Genomic DNA, 20,590 nt, shown 5'->3' with positions numbered 1-20,590 from the left:
ACTGAGGTAGGTGGTACAGGTGTGATGCCAGCTCTTCATTTTTCGTGGTCCATTCCCTCGTCGAGGATAAGAAATGAAAAGAAACAAAAGCATCACTCTTCAGTGAAACACCTCAAGGCAGACTAGAAGCCATGAACTGTTTTTCATTTCGCTGCTCATCCTTTTTTGCTCTCGCCGAGTCTCAAAGCAGCCAAAGCAAAACCTTTATAACATTTCCATTTCCGTTTGGTTTATTTTTGCTGCATGCTTTTCACTTCTCTGCTCTGTGATGTAACCCCAGTGGTGTGTCAGACTAAAGGTAGGAGATGCTTCATGTGGTCTCTCTCTCTCTCTCTCTCTCTCTTTTTTTCCAGACTTGTATTCATTTTCTTTTATTTATTTATTTATTTATTTATTTAAAACGCAGACCTCCCACTCAGTGCTGCGACACAGCTTTTCTCGGCATCGGATGGCAGTGTGGGAGTCGGGGCATATCACTCTTTTTCTCTCTCGCTCTCTCTCCTTTTTTTCCCACTCGCTGTCTCTTGGTTACACGCATACACACTCTCCCTGCTTCCTCCATCATAACACCTCCATCCATCCAGGACACTGCTGAGTCGTGGTGCTGTCAGCCAGAGCCTGACGCACTCAGCCACTCAAATATGCGTCACCTCTCTGGCCTGGCGCCACCACCGTGCTGTTCGCTGTCCTCCAGATACACCTCGGTGGCCAGGGTCACAGGCTTTGGGCTTTTCTGGAAGGTGGGAGGAGGCATGTGTCATTTTAAGCCAAAAAACTTTTTTTTTTTTTTTTTGTGTCTGTCTTTTTGTTAGAGAGGATTACAGGTCATGCTCGAGGTAAACACACACATTACCATACTGATGTATTTTGGTTAGAGCCTCATCAGTGCTTGATTTTTAAGTTTGATAGCAAAGTAACCTTCCTCTTTTTTACTAAAACGGATGCCTAACCCTGACTGAGCCTTACAAGAGTAAGCATTTATTTTTGAGATCTGCCTAAATACAAATGGAAACTTATAAAATGTCTTACATCAGCTTTATACTCATTACTCATTTCCTATTTAAAGCATCTGTAATCAAAAGCAGAACCAGATACACTGGTCGACATGTGTTCCTACTCATCTATGGCCACGAGCTGTGAGTGCTGATTGCCGATACAGATGGCAGAAATCAGAATCCTCCCTTGTAGTCAGGGTGAAGAGCTCGGTCATCCAGGATCGGCTCAGAATAAAGTCACTGCTACTACATAATAAAAGAAGCCAGTAAAGGTGATGCGGCTATCTTCACTAGGATGCCTCCTGCGTGAGGTGAGGTCTTTTGGGCATATCCAACTGAGAGTAGGCCCCAGGGCAGACTCAGGATGCTGGAGAGATTATATCGCTTGGCTGGCTTGGGAACTCCTTGGTGTTCCGCCTAGCTGGAGAAGGCGGATGGGGAGAGTGAGGCTTGAGTGTGTCTGCATAGACCTGGACATGGATAAGTGGCAGGAAATGGATGGTTGGATGGTGTTTATAAGCAATAATGGGAAAGTATGTTGTTGGTGTTGAACCTATGGAGAACTATCACCTGCAAATAGGCTCCCCCTCAGCTCCCTCAAACTTACTAGTAAGTTTCAGATTATTGTTCAGCTTGCTGCAATTTCTCGGCATGGGTTTAATCCCATCTATCACTATGTTGGGCTTCCTACATCTTTTTTCAGTGAAAGTAAAAAAAAAATCTACTCTACAGCACCTGCTCATCACAAAATGGCAAACACACAGATAACAGAAGAGCCTGATATTTCCCTCAGCAGTTGTTAGAGACCAAAAACCGAACTGAAATGGAATATTGGACTTAATTTACCATGTGGCCAAAAATATCACTCCAATTGAGCGTTAATGTTCCACATTACAGCAATTGGCCACAGTATTTAAGCTGCGTGCTTAATGTTTTGTAGGTGCCCTTTTGTGCTGCCAACATAGTTCTGAAGCCTCTGGGCTGTCCTGTAGTGTCTGGCACCATCATGTTGGCAGCAGAGCCTTTGAATCCTGTAGGCTGTGGGGCAAGGCCTCCACGGATCAGCTTATTGTGGACGCTCAATCTCACATTTACATACATTTAGGTTTATTAGAGGCTGTCTACCATTTCAGACTGCATTTTTCACATTTTAAGTTACTGTGTAATGAGGACAAGCAGCATCTACACCAATCAAGCATCTGGTGATGACAGTCTATAGAGTCATTAAAACTTTGAACAGATTACATCATCATGTTCTTAAGAATTTAAATATGGTACGTTTTGATCATTTCATTACATTTGCTGATCCTAAACAACATGATGAGACTATAAGCAGGTTAGATATGACTTCTAAGAAATTAGAAGTCATATCTAACCTGCAGAATTTGTGGCATAAACCGTGTGATGCTTAAAGGCCCTTGTAGGGATGAGTATTATAGACTAACATAGTTTTAAATTTGTTGTGGTTGATCACATGGTGACGTGTTATTTCTTAAGATTTAACATTTTACCTTTCAAGAAAACTGTAGAGCAGACAGGTAAGGAAAAAGACAGAGCATGGGCACTATAATTTGATCTGTTGGAGCTCTTGGAAAACTGATGTCCTCAATTGCACTGATAAAGGTTACAAAAAAAACCTATTAGGTGATAGATCTGGCTTATAAAGTCAGTATAAAATGTGGGATAATTTGTATAAAAATGAGCCCATTTTGTGGGTACGCTGCAGTGCTACACAACATGATGATGGCATAATATATGATACAGATAAGAACCTTCCAGGGGCCTAAGGTGTACCTGGGTGTCAGGTTGGTAGCTCAATTCCTGATTGAGTAAGCAGACAAACAGATTTAACTTATTTTATCTACTAAGATATCCCAAAAAAATTTCAAAGGCTGATTTCATAAATATGTATTTGTTCGGCTTTATACAAAATGATTGGTTTTGGTTAATTTATGAAGACAACATAGCTAAAAAGTTTTGAGGCTAGAATAGCATGCTGGAGTTGTGCAGTTTAACCTAGCATTTTCTTTTCAAGATAAGATTTCATTTAAAAATTTGTTGCCATTAGCCCAGCACTTCTCCAAAATAACTCTAGCTGTGTTGTGTAATACAGGTTGTTGTAGCTGGGAACACATGTGAGGCATAAAAAGAGCAGCAGTAGTAGTATCAGCTAAAAAAAAAAGCCCCGCATTTGAATTTGTCGTAGCCCCTGGGTAATCAACAGTTATATAACAACAGGACGCAGAGAGGTACTCCTGAAGTGCTTTGGGCATGACTGGGTTATAAGGATATTTCTTCTTTATTGCATCTGCTGCTGCTGCTTGGTAAATTGGAAGATGCCTCTGATTTACAGCATGCCCTCAGCAGGTAAACCAATATGTAGGAACAACAAATGAGGGGGAAGCAACAAGCAGCAAGGATTAATCTGCATTACTTGTAGTGCTCTTAGCTTAGGAATGAAGTTCTCTTTGTTTTTCTTTGGTACTTTTAAAAAAGGAATTTGGGACCAATTTACAAATAATAACAACCGCCAGAGTTAAAATGTACAAAAGTATTAAAGTATTCCAGACTGCATAAAATGGGAGGAGAAGGAGAAATTAAAATACGACAAGAATAAAGAAGGAAGTGGTAAAGCTTTGAAAAGGTTTTATAAATTTATATGAAAGAAAAAACTGTCTGTAACTGGAATCAGAGGAGACTTTTTCCAAACTGTTGGTATTAAAACAGTAAAAGCACAGTCCCTGCTTTGCTTTAAGGCTAGACTGTTGAACCTGTGGCAGCAGTTGATTCCCAGATCTGAAATTCGAGTGCAATATAAAGCGTTATTAGTTCTGACATATGTAAAGTGCAGGCAAATCATGTAGTAATTTAAAAGGAACCAGTAACATCTTATTTTTCAGTGAATGGGAAGCTAATGCAATTGTGTGAAGACTGAAGTGATGTGTTCCCAGCTCTTTAATCATGCATACAATATGTTGCACTAGTAATTGGAAGAAGATGTGGGTGTGGATGGATGTTGACAATATTAGTATCTATATCGAATCTATAAATAGAAAAACTAAGGTGCTTCTTGAAACTGAGCTGTTAATCAAAGCTTATTCCCAAATTTAAGATTGCTTTCGGTAACCATTAGAAATCATTAGTACCAATAACAAGGACTTTATCTGAGTTCAGCTGCAAGAAATTACAAGTCACCTTTAATGGCAGTGAAGCAGGAAAATACATTTGTGTGTTTTTTGCCTAACATATAATTGACAGTCATCATTACTGGGAGATTATATGTCCAAGAGGCAACAGAGATAAACAAAACAAAACAGGTCCAAGGACTGATCCCAGTGGGACCCCAGATGCACTGTTTCATGTTTGGGACACATGAAAACAAGGATGTCATCTTTATTTTGAAAACAATGTTTTGACAAGAGCATAGTCACTCAATTAAAGAAGAAGTAAGCTGTAAAAATAGGTTTTCATGATGAGTATTTTTCATCAACTCTTTATAAAAGATCGATGCAGCTACTGAGCTGGGTCTTGCCACAAGAATCGCTATTACTATTTATTAGCAGTGCTTTTGATCACACCACAAAGAGAGTGCTGATAAGGACACACTATGCCTTTTATGTGTAGATAGATTTCCCCTTTTTGTGAAATATGTTACTTGAGTAGAATTGATACGATCCCGCTGATGTCCAAATTCCCTGTAGTCCCCAAACTGCAGGCTTAAATATAGATGTAATTTTAAAAATGTGTAAAGTCTACTGCGCAGCCTACAGATCGACTTTGTGCATTCAGTACTAAGACTGTGCATTTTCTGTTTTTTAAACATTTAGTTTTTGCAGCATTATTCTCATAAGTAGGCAGTAATCATGAGAAACATTCAGAAGTGTCTACTACCCACACAGTACACCACGTTTTTTGCTCACAAGCTGGCTAGCTTGCCTTTTTCTCCCTTTAGCCTTCTTGCTTGTAAAACAGAGCGATCCTCACATTAAATCAGAGCTGATATGGGCATTGTCCTAAACACAGTTAACAGCTTGTGAAACTGCTGGTCCACCCTCTAAGGCCCCTTCTTACCTACAATGTACTGTTCCCACAAACACTATTTCCTCTGCTGGGAGTCTTCATATCTGGTGCAGTTTGTCCTCCCTTGATATAAGACTGCTTAAGAGCTGACAGGATTGTCTTTTGCCCTGTCACTGCAGGTAATAGAGCCAGTGACAAACAGTTCAGTGCACCTCGCTCTGAGCCTCATCCCTCCTCTCGTATTGCTTTAAAATCACCACAAGGTTGAGGCATTGAGCAGCACAGCCTTAATGGTGTTTACCAAAGCTTCTAGTGGATGTAATCTTGTTAATGCGTATGTGTTTAAGGAGGCACAGGTGTCAGTGCCAGCTAGGTGGCTAACGTTAAAGTGCACTAAAGTATGCATGTATGAAAAAATGTTTGTTTTTGCTTTTTTAGGTGTCATTTTTCAGATTATTGCTCAATTAATCGGTGTCAGAATAAGAAAATGGCCATTATAATTCTATGAGATCATAAATAACCATGCAAAATGCATAGTTATTAGGTTCATGATGCTGTTTATCATCTAAAGGCAACAAATCTTTAAGTAGAAAAGCTGGAAGTGGATAAAATTAATCATTTTTTTCTCAAACCCTATGGTCTCAAAAGATTTGATATAATCACACCTACACAGTCCTGTTGAGCTAAGCCTCTGACTGTAATCTCTCTCTTTTTACATTTACAACATAAACATGAATACTTTACATTTATCGAGTTAGTATTTCATCTTGAGAAATGCCCACAGTTTGAAAGGAAGTGTCCAAATGTAGTGCTGTGTGTGTCTGCTGGTGTATTTTTGTTCTCTATATGATTTTGCGGTCCTGCTGCGTTTCCCTCAATCATCTGTTGTTTGTCAAAACAAATGTCAGATTCAGAAGTGGGCTTCCATACTTATCCAGCTGGAGGTAGTTGTATTTTAGATTATTATAGATATGGCATATAGCAGTGGAAAGTAAAAGGTGACACTTATGATTTCTGTACAAATTAAGCAATTTAACTGGCATCTGAGGAGGTTTTTGGCGCCCTCACTAGTTTGTTTGAGAAATGCTAGTCAGTGAAACTAGTTAATCACTTGTTATTAAAGTAGAGTGAGAAAGCACTTGTTTCTCTGTCAAGTTGTAGATACTGGATGGAAAATACAACAACGGCAATTTCATTAGGTATACCCGCTCAACTGCTTGTCAGCCCGTCTCCAGGGTTTACACTGAATGGTTTGGAAAAAGAATGGAAATATCCAGTGAGCGGCAGTTCTCTGAGAGAAAATGTTGTTTATGAACAGTGTTTAAGTTTCTCTAATGTAATTTTTTTTTTGTATTTTTCCCACCTAAGATATTATTCAGTAGTCTGATTATAAGTTTCCTTTTTATTCAGCTGTCTTAAAATCTTTGTTGAAATCTAAACGAACATTGATTCAAGCATGCCCTGTAAAGATTTCTTTGGTCTTTCAGTATGAAATGTGTGCTTCTGTTGTGCATAGCAGTGCATGTACAGTAAGTGCGTTTGTGCGCTGTGTCTGTTGGGATTTGGATGTGGTTCCCTAATATTTACTTTGGCAGGATGTCAGAACAGTCCACTTCCTGTGGTAGACCAGGATTGGCTCACTACAGCAGTGGACAGAGAACATTTAAGAAGCCTCCTTACAGTGTGTGTGTGTGTGTGTGTGTGTGTGTGTGTGTGATCCCATGCATTTTCATGTTAGCATACACTGAGGCTGGCACTAATGAAGATACCCATCAACTTTACAAGTGAGCAGATGTCTGTGCTCACATATGGCTGCCTGCAGCACACTGTGGTGTTGTGATTCATTAAGTTGCTTCACTTTGCTGTGAATCTGATTAAATCTGCCCTAAATGAAAGTCAAACCTGAGGAGCACAGTTTTTCTGGGACTCGCACACTGTAACATATGGCCTGAAGTGATTTAATGATTAATTGATCACTTTAGCCATCAACAAGAGGACGAGTGTCTCACTCAGCTATTTTGTGTGTTTAAGGTATAAATGGCTATTTGAACCAAAACGTGTATAAAATTGGTTTCAAATTGAAAAGCACAGCAGACAAGTAGCTGTGGTTTCAACATCAAGCTTCAAATGCAAGCTTTTCCAAAACATGCTAATGCAGAAGAAACACACCACACCACTTATTTTAAAAGGGCAACAGGAGGATGATTTGGCTGTGTGATGGCCACAAGGCCAAATAAATTTAAAAAGCAAACGGGCTCACAAATTGGATGAAAAAGTGTCCAAAACATTATGAACACTTGGGAAGATGGTGTTGATCACCTTTGAAGAGGAAACGTGATCAGAAACAAAACTTGGGAATGATCCTGATTCGTGATCAAATGCTAAAATAAAGATACCATGACTGTGTTCGATAATAGGAGAAAGAACACTTCCACACACTCGATGCAAAGGGAGCTCAAGGAACTGGGACTGAACAGCTGTGTGTTGGGGGCTTCACTTCGCTAAGGAGCATAAAGAGTAGACTTTCCAGCTATGGAAAAAAGGTAAAGGTCTGCTGAGTCCAGATTTACCTTGTTCAAGAGTGAAAGGTGGACCAGGGAAAGGCCTTGATTATACTTTGCATGTTAGCAAGGCCACTAGGTTCTGCTTGGGATGTAAATTTCATCATGAGCTATGTAAGCATGAGGGACTGCACAGACTCATCCACAGAGACTTTCCATTACAATGCAGCAAATGTGTATCCGCCACATGGGGGGGGACTTCAAAGAAGTGCAGGATGTCTCCAGCTGTTCCTGTCCGTGTTAATGTCTCCGTAGTACTCACTATTTTCTGATATGGGGATGCTTCAGTTGAAAAGGTCAACGTTCTGCAACGTCGTGTGCCCAAAAATTGAGGTCAGCTGACCACGTGACCACCAAATGGCAAGATTTTTCCATCACTGGATTTTTTTTTTCATATTCAAAGATGACAATGTCAGGAGTCAGTTGTATCAAAATAGATTAGATATTAGTGTGTGACCTTATAAAGAATTAAATAAGTAGCCAGTGATTTTTTTCTTTTAGGGCCATTACACAGCCGTAGTAGTTAAACTGGGTCTAGTGCTCAGTTGGATGGTAATGATAGTATGCTTCATGCTGAATGTCTGCCAAAAAAATGAGTCCTACTTGTGCAGTTAGTGCTAAAATCATTCGCTGATTAATAAATTATATGTTTATTTGACTGGCAGAAACGTAATAGACCGCAATTTTCACAATCACTTGAGTCATTTCTTCAGCAAATGCCAAATGTTCACTTTATCCAGCCTCTTGAGTGCTTGGATTTCCTGCAGGTTTCTCATTTGCAACACTCCAATTTGAATGTCTTCTAGTATCATAGTTGGTACGACCAACTCATTTTATAGAGCTAACCATTAATAATTCAGTCAACAGAACCTTTAGTTAAGGACCTTCAGCATGCATAAACCTCTGCAACTTTATGATTCCCCGTGGTGCATTTGAGTTTTGTTTAAATACGAGGCCTTTGAGCAATCATATCCCAGCGTCCTCTCTGGTGAAATCATCTGTTGTAGCTTGGCAGTCGCATTTGTTGCTCTCTACAGGCACGCAGCACTGATTCCCTACTTGGCATTTGCATTTTTGAAATGTGAAGTTTATTATTTCTAACACTATGAATTGGTCTCTGTTTTGGAAAATTAGGACAAGATGGTGTAATTCATGATGTGTTAAATAGATTTCAGGATGTTTTATTATCCTCGCTCGCATATAGTCTGTCTTTCTGATGAAGTACGGGAGTAACACATTTGAAACAGAGACCACAATATGAATATTCCATCTTACTATAACCACTAGTCCAGTGAAAGCTAGAGTAGTCATAGATTGTTGAGGTGCCAAGCAAACTGGTAAAATCCCCATTTTAGTTCTTTTTACATGCTGAAAGGACAACACACTGGCAGTTTGGGATGCTGGTGAAGTCACTCTGATTAGTACAACACCCTCTCTTTTTCTTTTCTTTTTTTTATTCATCCTCTCTGAAGAAAGCTACTGACAAATGATCTAAATTGACATATGAACTACATTGTGGCTGGATCTAGGATTGTGATCTGTGATGGACTGGTGACCCATCCAGGGTGTACCTCATGCCTTAAAACAGCTGGGATAGACTACAGATTCCCTATCTATCACTGAATAGGGATTAGAAAATGAAGGGATGGATGATTTATTGTTTAGGTCTCAAGAAAGAAACCTCTCATCGGATTCCAGGATAATTCAAGCAAGTGTAAATTCTTGAACCGAACTTTCAGAACTGTTTACGATTGTGTGTTCTGTGTTTCGAATGCCGTTTTTGTGCATTCAGGGGAAAAATAAAGTGATGAAATAGGGCGAAGCATTCCGGTCTCCTTTTCTTCTAACTTATCATTTTGATATATGGTGATGGGGAAAATAATTTGGCACAGAGAGTAACTGGTGTTTAATTAGTGCACTATTTTACCTTCTCTTGAGAAACTTTGGGACTGACAACAAGCTGGCTACACAGCAACACTGGAGTCCCACAGAAGCAATAAGCAAAGGTAAGAAGAAAAGGCATGGAGGAACTGAGCAAAGCAATGAATCACTGTGTTGTCAGTGAGTGAAGTCATTGAGCTGAAGGATGCGATTCTCTGGGCTCCAAGTATTCGGGGTGTTTCTCACTTACACAGCTCAGGTACAATTTTATTCTCTCTCCTTTGCTGGCTGTTGTTATTTTGCACTGTCCCTTAAGTGAATGACAGGGATTGATTGCACTTTTTGAGTTGAGTCTATTGGCTGTATTTATGTTCAACCTGATTGATTAGTCACAGAAAAATAACCAAATCTAAGAGGGAACTTAAACCTTCTGCCAAATAAACTTCTTTAAACATCAGTATTTATAGTAATCACTCTTTCACAGTACCTGTAAAAGATACCTCATTCAGGAGGAAAGGTTATACTGAACTGAAAACACCGGCAGGTCCAAGAAAGTCAGGCACAATGATAATGATAGCTGCTGCTCCATGGAATAACTATCAGATGTCACACTGACTTCTTCCATAATGATTCTTTGTCCACATTTGAAATTGGCTTGCTCCTTTGACACCACAACACAGAACGGTTGCATTACAGTGGCAAAGAAATTGCCAACATGGAGAGTGCACCATCATACTGTATCTTTGTTTTGGAAATGGCTTTTTTCCCCCGTTCAGTGACAGCAGTGATTTGATTTTACAGTTGAGTAGTATATGCTGCAGAGCACATATTGGCTCGGTTTCATTCTCACTACCAGCTGGCAGATGTTCTGTGAGAACCTCGAATGATGTCCTCTGTCTGCCTTTGCAGGTTTTAATGAAAATATCTCTATTTCCATCAGCCATGGGTCCTCCCCTTTCATGTTCCCTGCCTAATAAGCCATTGGTCTGTGTGGATGGACATCGTACTGAAATCACGGGTAACGAGAGCACTTCTTTGAAGAAAGGTTTCTTTTGAATAGAGGTGACACAAAGATATGTTTCTCAGTCCTAAAACTGTAGTAGAGAGAAGGAGGCTCCAAAAACCTCAGTAACGGAGTGATTTAAAGGCTTAACATAGATTTGTTATTTAGTGGGTGACAGTTATTTCTGTCAGACCATTTTAGCCCAAAGAGGATTGTTGTTCCTTCAGCAATAATATATATTTTGAAGTATAGCCCTGTTCTGGGAACTCCCCGCCCTTTTGTGTGCATATGTGGAAAACCTAAAAGCAGGGAAAGCACCAGCAAGACCGCTGCACATACCCGAGTAGGCATCAGCAGGAATTTTATCAAGAGTCAAGCAGCTTTAGTGGTATGCCCTGTATAAAAGTTGCCAATAAGATAAGCAGAAGAGAATCAGTTCATCTGTTGGATTTAACACAGAATTATTGTTCAATTTCAACCTGGATAGAAGTTACCATTTACATTACAGTATAGCTGGAGACTCTCTTTCAGAAGAGTTTGGTATTTAAGTAGAATCTCTGCAGATTCTACTTTGGTATTTAAGTAGAATCTCTGCAGTTCCCGGGAGGTCCCTCCAATGGGATCTTTTACATTTTCTTGTAATCGTGTTTCGTCTTTTCCATTTACTCTCGAAGTTGCTTTGCTGTGGGCTAACAGGTTCAGGGAAAATACTAGTGACAATGTTTACACAAAGTCTAACTTGTTAATTTGCAATTTCTTGCCCATTTTTTCTTAAAATAAATGTTGCTTCTGCTGTTTTTGCTTCTGCTCCAGACTACCTGGCAATGTGAATACTGAGTTTTCATAATATGTCAATGCAAAAATCTACTAGCAGGATATCAGTTGTAGTGCATACCATTAAAATGCACAAGGAGAAACATACAAAGATAAAGATAGAATTAGCTCAAAGGCTTAAATTATTGTTATATTCCAGCATCAAGCAAAAGTATAAAAAACAACCCAACATTCATACATTTACTGAAACTGAAAAAAGGCCATTTGTATTGTTATAGCTGTTAGAGCTGTTTTTGTATTCTCTCCCTCTTTCCTTGGTGGCTTCTTTGCTTCACCCTCACCTGTCTAAATGTCATCTGTAACAAGGCAGACAAAGGTTGCATGTTTTGAAAGAGCCTACAAGCACTGATCTATGAGTCTTTGGCACAATAGACACTATATTGAGAGTAAGAGTCACATCTGTTGCCTGGATTCTGGGAGAAACTCATTGCTGCTTCTCTTATTATAGGTTGTCTTCAGGGCAGCCCATAATAAAGTACCCCCTTACTTGAAATGCAATGAAAAGGTTTCTGTGGTCATGTGATAGGGGTTTGATGTTTGTTATTTACAACTACTGTACAGGTATCCAAAGATAAGTAAAAAAATCACCCAAAATACTTAAGTATGCACAGTCTCTTACACTATATCACGCAGCTGTCTCCACACAACCTCATACACTTTACTTGTGCTTGCATGTGCATGTTTTCACATATCACTGTGCAAGCAGTTCTCGTAGCTACTGCCCGTCATCTTCAAGGCCTGTATTGATTTTTCACACCATTGATTTTACTGGGCGAAATGGCTCATCAGGTACACAAGGTGAGAAACTATTTTTGGTGGCTTTGTTGCTGTCGAACATGCGTGTAATGGAGGTGTTAGAAATATACATTGCGCTGCTGTCTGTAAATGCCAAATATACAAAAACCGTTACGTAGAAATTGTGTGTTTTCAGTGTGCTGGTAAAGCTTTTTTTTAATTGACAAATCCAGACAACAACACAGAAGAATCCTCTGCAGAGAGCCCCCTTCCACAATCGGCCCAGTTCTCACACACATACCCCACGGCTTATTCTATCTATCCATCGACAAGCTTGATCTTTCCACCAGCAAGCCAATCTGGCCTGCTGCGTGGCTGAATGTGTGAATCTGCGATGGGAGAGATAATACTCGACTGTTTGTTTGGGTTTTCTGGACCAATAGATGAGAGCACTGATTGAAAGGTAATGTGGGGATGAGGCAAAACATCTAATCCTTTTTTGTGATAAAAAAAAAAAAAAAGGCCTACTTCCCTTTCTGCCTAATGCAACAATCTTTGATCCTTCTACTCAGATAATCCACAGACTAGTTTTCATACAAGTAGCTCAGTTTAGATTTATTAATAGCTCACTTAATTCTATTGGGATCCGTTTCTTCTGAGCATAAATCATTTGTTCCACACCTCCTCTGCTGCCCTGTCGTGCTTTACAGTAGATCCATCTGCACTTGAGCAGGATTATGAAACAATCCCCTGGTGACACTGACTGTGCTGCCCATTGATGCTGCCCCCACCCTCCAACCTGCTCTTTTCAGCTCCATCCACTGTGGCTAAATCTGCCTGCCTGATCCCCTGGGCGTAATTGATCTTCATATCATTAGCTGTATGTGGATCTATCTTGGGAGACGCCCACTGTTTGACTGCAAGTCAAAGTCATCCCTCATTTAAGCATATGTATGTCGCAGCGAGCTCTTTGATTGTGGCTCCATCGCAGGTCTTCATGCAGGAATGGTTGTAATGTAAACTATTATGTTATCAGCTTTGGGCCTGCCTAGAGATAGAGGCTCACTGACTGTTTAGTCTAAACATGTGGAGGCGGAAAAAATGGAGCTCAGCAGCGCGTTCTTCTCTCGCGACAATAAGGGGACGCTTGGGCCCCAGGAGGAAGGGTGTCGAGGGTCTGTGTGTGAGCAGCCTCCTGGGTGTCCTCAGATCTCACATCTGGCTGATCGGGGAGGAAGAAGTGGCCTTGCTGCTTACTCGCACCTCCTCGCCACGCTGCCACCACCACCACCACCTCCACCGAGCTCACTCCCTGTCTTTCTCTGTGTGCTCCTCTTCTGCAGATGGTGGGAGCGAGGACTTGGCAGACCCCCGCTCGCCCAGTCTAGACCCTCACCTGAGCCACATCGGCCAAGGTAAGCAACCGAATCTCCAAAGAGAAGTTTTCTTTAAACTCGAGATAGAGAAAAGTTTGCAGTCTTGACAGGAAACGTTATGCCTTCCACAGCACCTGCTCTTCTCACCTCTTGCTTTTATGTGCTCGCGGTGTGTATAATATGTGCGAATGAGAAGCTGAGTTGCTGAAAACAAACGTGAGCTCTTTTCTCGTCCCCCATATTTCCTCCCTATTGGCTCTTTCCAGACGCTATTTCTGCTCCCTTAATGTTTTCATGAAGCCTTGTTTGCTGGACCGCATTTATTCCGTTTTCTAACAGCAAGTTTATGACTACTGGACATGAAGTTATATTTACAGGGAGGGCAAGTGTATGAATTTTATATTCTTGTAATTTTGCCTGTAAATCTGAGTAATTTCAAGGGGAAATAGGGTTGTATATATGACATTAGATGGTACCAACAGCGAGAATGTCTGTGCTTGGCAGAAACTGTTTGGGGCAGTTTGTTTTTTTCCACCTCATACATATTTTGAACTGAACACCTTGATGAGTAGGTGGTTCTGTTTATTTCGAGGCATGGAGTGGTCCTTGTACACGACTCTTATTGCAGTCTAAAATGAAACACGGTAATTTCCCCTTCACTGCTTTTGTTCTGTGGATTTCACCGCTGAAGTGCGGCTGGTGCTCCCTCTCTGCCCTTCTCATTTTTGACCTGAATGAGACCATTTAATATCTTTCTCAGGATTATCATAATTTTCAATGAGGCTTTCCAGAATTAAATGGACTAATTGATGAGATTAGGGCCTTTTCCACCTCAAGAATGTTGGCTAAAACTACGAGTATTTGGATGAAAAGTGCATTTCAACTTCTTGGACCGGGGTCCGTATTACAGGGACATTATTTTACGCCCCACAGAGCAACTCCTTCATAGTGGGAGGGTCATACTTACTGCATTGCAAATAAGCTCCTGCATACTATACACCATGAAAAATACATTTATTTGAAACACTGTTGAATTTAGTAAAACTTTATTTTCATTAGTGTAGGTCTTGTACTATTCAAATGTATACCTGCAGGATCACCTAGACATGTAACCTCTGGGGAACGTTTTGAGACTAAAGGTTAACTGGAACATTTTTCAATAATTATCTATACATTAGGTATAATTTTTAGGAAGGATACATTAAAGTGGTGCAGTGAGTACTGTCAGCACAGAAAGAAGACTCTGGGGTTTGCAAGGCCTGCTGGTCTTTATGTACTCTGGTTTCCTTCCAGAGTCCAGAGGCATGCATGTAAAGTTAATTGATGATTCTAAATAGACTGTAGGTTCAAATGTGATTAATGGTTAATGGTGTCTCTGTTAGCCCTACAGTGGATTGGTTACCAACCTCTCACCCGGCATTGGCTAGGATAGCAGCTGAGAAAATAGATGGACGTTAATAATTGTCTATTTCTGTCTTTATTTAATTAATTAATTTTTTAAATAATATGACCTGCTGTAAAGAGTGCACTAACTTCTCATATAAGATAGCCCTTCTGTGTCATTAACCTCTGATAAGTTATACTATATTTCTAATAAATACATTGTTGCAGGTTAGAAAGTGTGCAGGAATCAGGTTTTGTCTCATCTTCTATGGGGTATGGAACTCCAGGCCTCGAGAGTCGGTGTCCTGCAGGTTTTTGATCTCACCCTGGGTCAACCCACCTGAATTGAATGATTAGTTCATTACCAGGTCTCTGGAGAACTTCAAGACATGTTGAGGAGGTAATTTAGCCATTTAAATCAGCTGTGTTGGGTCAAGGACACATCTAAAACCTACAGGACACCGGCTCTCAAGGCCTGGAAGTCCCTACCCCTGTTCTATGCTCTTGGCTTATGAACTAGATTGGTGAGTGTTTTCAGTAGTACTGACTGAAAGCTTCAAACGTTGGGTGTGGAGTGTGCAGTACTATGCATGTACTGCACTTTAGTTTCTTTTTCTTTTCTTTTTTTTAATCACCAGTGACGTTACAGAAGAAATCATATGTCAGATGAACTGATGAGTTCTCCTCCCAGGGCATCGCATTATGTCTGTTTGTCAGATACCATTACACACGTCTATTAGCGCTGGTGCGTTGACGCCTTGTCTGTTTTCAGAGACCTACACTGTCTGTTTTCAAAGGAGTGAGAGGAACCAGCAGTTTAATAATAATAATAATGGATTGCATTTATATAGCGCTTTTCTAGGCACCCAAAGCGCTTTACAATTCCACTATTCATTCACTCTCACATTCACACACTGGTGAAGGCAAGCTACAGTTGTAGCCACAGCTACCCTGGGGCAGACTGACAGAAGCGAGGCTGCCATATCGCCATCGGCCCTTCTGGCCAACACCAGTAGGCGGTAGGGTAAAGTGTCTTGCCCAAGGACACAACGACCAGGACAGAGAGAGCAGGGGGATTGAACCGGCAACCCTCCGGTTACAGATGAGCTTCCCATTCCCCTGAGCAACGGTCGCCCGGTGGCATGATATCTGCATGTCCCTGTTCCATAACTTTGTGCTTCACCAAAGAACACCTCGTGAGTAACTTAGACTTACCAGTGGCTTTGACACAACTGCATTATATGATTCTACAGGAATAAGGACAGGCTGACAGTATAGTTGCTGCAAAAATAACTTGTCACTTTTTCACATGCCAGCGGCCCAATTGGCATAATTTTCACAGCTCTTTACAGTGTGATGGACACTCACACAACCTACAGTATGAAAGGAACCTTTTAGTTCTTTGAAAAAGTCTAAAATGACTAAAATGAAGGTGTCTTGGATGTAAATGCAGCTAGTTTATACCTAAAAAGTCGAATAAGTAAATAAAGCACATTCTTTTGTATTTGTCCTGATTATTAACATGAACGGCCACAAAATTGTTAATTTATTTAGCAGGTAATTGATTGAGAGTAGCTTACCGGTAATTGTTTATTTTTGTTCAATATTTCAAAGCATTAAAACCAAGCCTGATCCTGACTGCTGGCAACTGCTATCAGAATACCAAGTTAGCTATTTTATATTCACACCAGTGTCTGCATACATGTGGAGAATTTCCATGCCGGGGAAAGCAACCGCTGCTCTGGCTGTTGTTTTTCACTCTCACAGTGACATTCCCCAGTGAATGGATGGACTGACTCCAGAGCCACAGAGGGATTGATGTGTGTGTCGGATTGTGTTTGGCATTTCTTCTATGAGTGCAATTGTTTCAATACTGATGTATTTATATTACAGCAGCCAAGTTGCCCCCTTCCTAGCCATCATACAGGCTTCCTCAGGGACCGGTATCTGATAATGGCTTTTTGTCTCACCGTTGCGGCTGCTATCTGGCGCGAGCATGTTCCTTGACCAGTTGGTTTTACAGTTCAGTCTGCTGGGAAATGGGCAGTCTGAGCTAGAACTGATTCACAAAATGGATGTTTACAGACAGCTGGCTGATGAGTGCGTGTGAAATTAAAAAAATAAAAATAAAACCAAAGTTCTCATAATTTGTGGGTTTTAGAGCAAAAGAGGAAAAGGGGGGGTATGAGTGATGGTAAGTGGTTGTTTATACTGGCTCTGTAATTACCACTCATTGTGAGAGGCTTTTTTCGTAAATAAAATGCTCTCTTGTGGTCATGACTGTGCTTTTTTTCTTGTTTAAACATTTCAAATGGTTAGAAAATCCTTGATTATATAAAAATTGTTGGGTATTGTGTTACTGCGGGGCTGACAGAGGTCAGGCGGGCTGCCTTTTGAGGCAGTGATGTAAACTGCACGTGTTGCCTGCAGGGCTGCTCTCTGCTGGGTCACGCCAGTGATGTTGCGCTCAATATCAGTAGTGCACTGATTGCAGGATCGAGCGACCAGGCTGAGGTCCTATCCTCTGTCAGAGGTCCATACGGTTTCTACAGCAGGTGAACAAACAGGAAAAGAAACAGAACAAAGAAGTCCAACTAAGCACTTTAATAGTGGATATATTCTGATCCTTGCAATCCATTATATTCAGTTATACCTGTCAGCCTACACTCTAAGAAATAGGGGCATTTCAGTCCTAACAGGTAGAGTTGACATGAATGTACCCCTAAGGTTAATTGTTGGGCATCAGCGTAACTATATCTACCTTTTCCACAAAGATTCTTGTGTCCCTAATGAAATGGTACATATTTGCAGCATTTGTTTAAATGTTTTAAGGTGCAGTAATGTGCCACATGCGCAAGGAATCTGGGTAAAATGTTAGCTGAATAGTGCTTCCTGCATTCAGATTGGTTTTATTTGAGGTGCTTTTGGAAGGGATACATTTAAACTCCAACTGAAAGGCACTCTCTTGAACTATAATCACATGTTTTTCCTTCTAATGGTGTGGTCATCTTTATCCTAAAGAAAATCCAACGTGTTCTGGCATATAAGACTTTGTAAAGGAGTATAAATATATTTCATGAACCGCTGGACCTTTCCTAGTGGTGGTCCTTTAATAGCAGACTTCCACTTGTGGAGTACCAATAATGGCAAATATCCACCTTGGATGAGAGTGGAATATAAAGAGCCCAAAACGGTTTTAACACAAAGCTAACAATTTTTATCATATTTAAATCAAATGTGCATAAACTGCACACAATAGCACAAATCACAGATAATATGAATGAATATCAAAATACAAACTGAGTATATAAAACTGCAGTCAAATCTGAATCAGCCATTTACACCAAGATATTTAGTGTCAGGTGATTTATAAATCCAGAAATTCATAAATTCCTTTGGTTAAAACTCCGTTGTTTTGGCTCCTCTTTACATGGAAAGAGGGATGCGGTCAGTTACTGGAAGACAAGTAGAATAGATCCAGATTTTTCACAAACTCTGTTTAACATCCTGATTAAGGTTTGTAAGCTGAAACATGTTTTTTGGATTTTTTTGGCTAAACCTGAGCATGCGATGAGAATAAGGGCATTTAAAATTATATTTAATAAGAGGATGCCTTTGAATTCTTTGTTTTAATAATAATAATAATAATAATAATGGATTGCATTTATATAGCGCTTTTCAAGACCCTCAAAGCGCTTTACAATTCCACTATTCATTCACTCTCGCATTCACACACTGGTGAAGGCAAGCTACAGTTGTAGCTACAGCTGCCCTGGGGCAGACTGACAGAAGTGAAGCTGCCATATCGCGCCATATCGGAAATGGCTTGAGACCTAGACTATTAGCAAAATGTAGCTGTTGTGTATGAAAGGTGTCCAATTAATAATGCATGTACAAATCCAGAGTGGAGCCATTTGGTAAGATCACACAGTAACCGTAGGATAATTTCCTCTCTCATCTTCTCTTCCTTTGCTATTGAGTCTGCAGTTATACCATTAATATTATAACACAGTGCTTTATTTAAAGTCCAGAAAAATATCTCATACTATGCTGTTTCTCCCTCCCATCCTGCAGGTGGCAGCATAGACAGCGACTGTGCCTTTGAAGGAGACTACAACGTGCCCCCTCTTTCAATGACTGAGGGCATGCAGCATATTCGCATAATGGAGGGCGTGTCACGCTCTCTGCCCTCCTCCCCGCTGCTCACCCATCAGACCATCAGTGTCAGGCTGCAGCCAATGAAGAAGCTCACAGGTAAGGATGCTGCAGGTGATAGGAGTCACTCAGAGTGCAGGATTTGAAGTTGTTGTCATTTTCTTTTTAAACCAGAGTTCAGGAAGAAAGCCACAGCCAATAGAGACATGGGCTAAATCTGGTTTAAATTTGCCTGTGGCTGTCCTCCCCCATAGACTCGGTGTACTAACACAGCCTCCCTTAGCCCTTCACTGTACCACTGTAGGCAGCTTAATCACAAAATCATGCATACTGAGTTAAAACTGATTTTACAAGACTAAGCAATGTTTCACCCCGATGCTTGCTGATAAGCAGTAATCATTTACTGTATTACTTGCCCCCCTAATTCTAAGTAGAAAGCAAGTGGAGCTGAGCTCGGGTTTCTGACAAACACTGTAATTTCCAATTGTTGTAATCGCCAAAGTCCTACCTAATTGACAGTGTCAAGAACAGATGATGGACTGCGAGCTGCGGTTGGCTCAGGCGTCCTTTATTGCTTTTTACCTCCTACCACTAATCGTTTCCTTCCACAGTCATCACTGACATTCAGAAAATGTGGAAAATTGCCTCCCCTCTGTTTCCTCATCAACTGCTTTATGAGTCTGTGTTGTGTTCCCTCTACTATTGCAATGGGGAGAAGCAGTTGTTTTGGTACACAAGACGGTCTGGGCATCAAAGGTTACTGCTCTACTTGTGCTTTCAAAATGAGAATTGAAATATTGACAGCACAGCTTCACCCAGTATCTGTGCAGCCTCCACACAGAAGCAGAGTGGGTGTGGATGAGTTTAAAGCTCGACTCAGTAGTCACCACTAGGGTGCACCAATCTCCCAGCTACTTCAGATCATTAACCGTTTCTGGTATGCCGGGGGGAGCTGTGATTTTTACATCATACAGAATGATTTATGATCTCTCCAGGGTCATCCAAACTGTGGGTTTTAAAGGGGAAACGCACATCACATAACCACATCATTTTCTCCCATTTTAACTGGGTGTGCCACACTGCTGTAGAGGACTGTGTGTGGACGGATGGAGCAGAGGTTTCTTTTTCTTTCTTTCTTTTTTCTCGAGAATTAAATTTCAGAACAATCCGGCCAAATCACACTCTTCTCCCCACCTCCTCCCTCACTGTTCTGCTGTTTGAGGAGCATTTTGTGTGCTTTTCTTGGATTTGATGTTTTGTGGCTGATTCAGCCTGCTTCTAAAAGGCTTCTTTCATCTGCGTGAGTCGCAGCTAGTTTTTAGGACATCATACGAATCTGTAAATATGAATGTGTGTGTGTGAGAGAGAGAGTGTTTGTGTGTGTGGTTTTTTTTCATGACAGCCAAGAATAGCTTGATTAATGATGCACGGCGCCGTCTCATTTGTACTATTCTTATTTTGTGGCTGACGTAGGGAGAGGTCTCTTTGCAGTGTTCTCACACATGTCATCATTTGGCTTGATGTATTACACCAGTCAGGTGCTGCTTGTTGTGTGTTTGGGGATTTTGAAACTTAGTGATGCTTTTTAAACAGATTTTTTTTCTATGGATTATGTTTCATAATTGACTCATTTCACTACACTTGTCA

General features: G+C 40.7%; 1 protein-coding gene and 1 long non-coding RNA gene across 10 annotated transcripts in view; one reads left to right on the top strand and one right to left on the bottom strand.

Annotated features, from left to right (window-relative positions):
* The window catches only part of tanc2b (tetratricopeptide repeat, ankyrin repeat and coiled-coil containing 2b), a 171,438-nt gene that overhangs the window by 71,052 nt on the left and 79,796 nt on the right, over positions 1-20,590 (top strand). For 8 of the 9 annotated variants that reach the window (XM_085285134.1, XM_085285140.1, XM_085285137.1 and 5 more), the window contains 2 exons: positions 13,373-13,444; positions 18,863-19,042. The exons of the other annotated variant lie outside the window; for it this stretch is intronic. In XM_085285134.1, the coding sequence (XP_085141260.1) occupies positions 13,373-13,444; positions 18,863-19,042 (252 nt within the window). The remainder of the gene's footprint in view (positions 1-13,372; positions 13,445-18,862; positions 19,043-20,590) is intronic. 9 annotated transcript variants of the gene reach the window in all.
* Positions 204-20,590, bottom strand: part of LOC146568831 (uncharacterized) — a 30,693-nt gene continuing 10,306 nt past the window's right edge. The window contains exon 3 of the long non-coding RNA XR_014893661.1: positions 204-733. This is a non-coding gene — a long non-coding RNA (uncharacterized LOC146568831). The remainder of the gene's footprint in view (positions 734-20,590) is intronic.

The sequence above is a fragment of the Mchenga conophoros genome, linkage group LG8 (assembly GCF_057382185.1).
Source record: "Mchenga conophoros isolate Kocher_MC1m ecotype Shallow Benthic linkage group LG8, M_conophoros_male_GT1.1, whole genome shotgun sequence".
Taxonomy (NCBI): domain Eukaryota; kingdom Metazoa; phylum Chordata; class Actinopteri; order Cichliformes; family Cichlidae; genus Mchenga; species Mchenga conophoros.
Note: the sequence above shows the minus strand (reverse complement) of the source record. Positions and strands in the feature narration are given on the sequence as shown.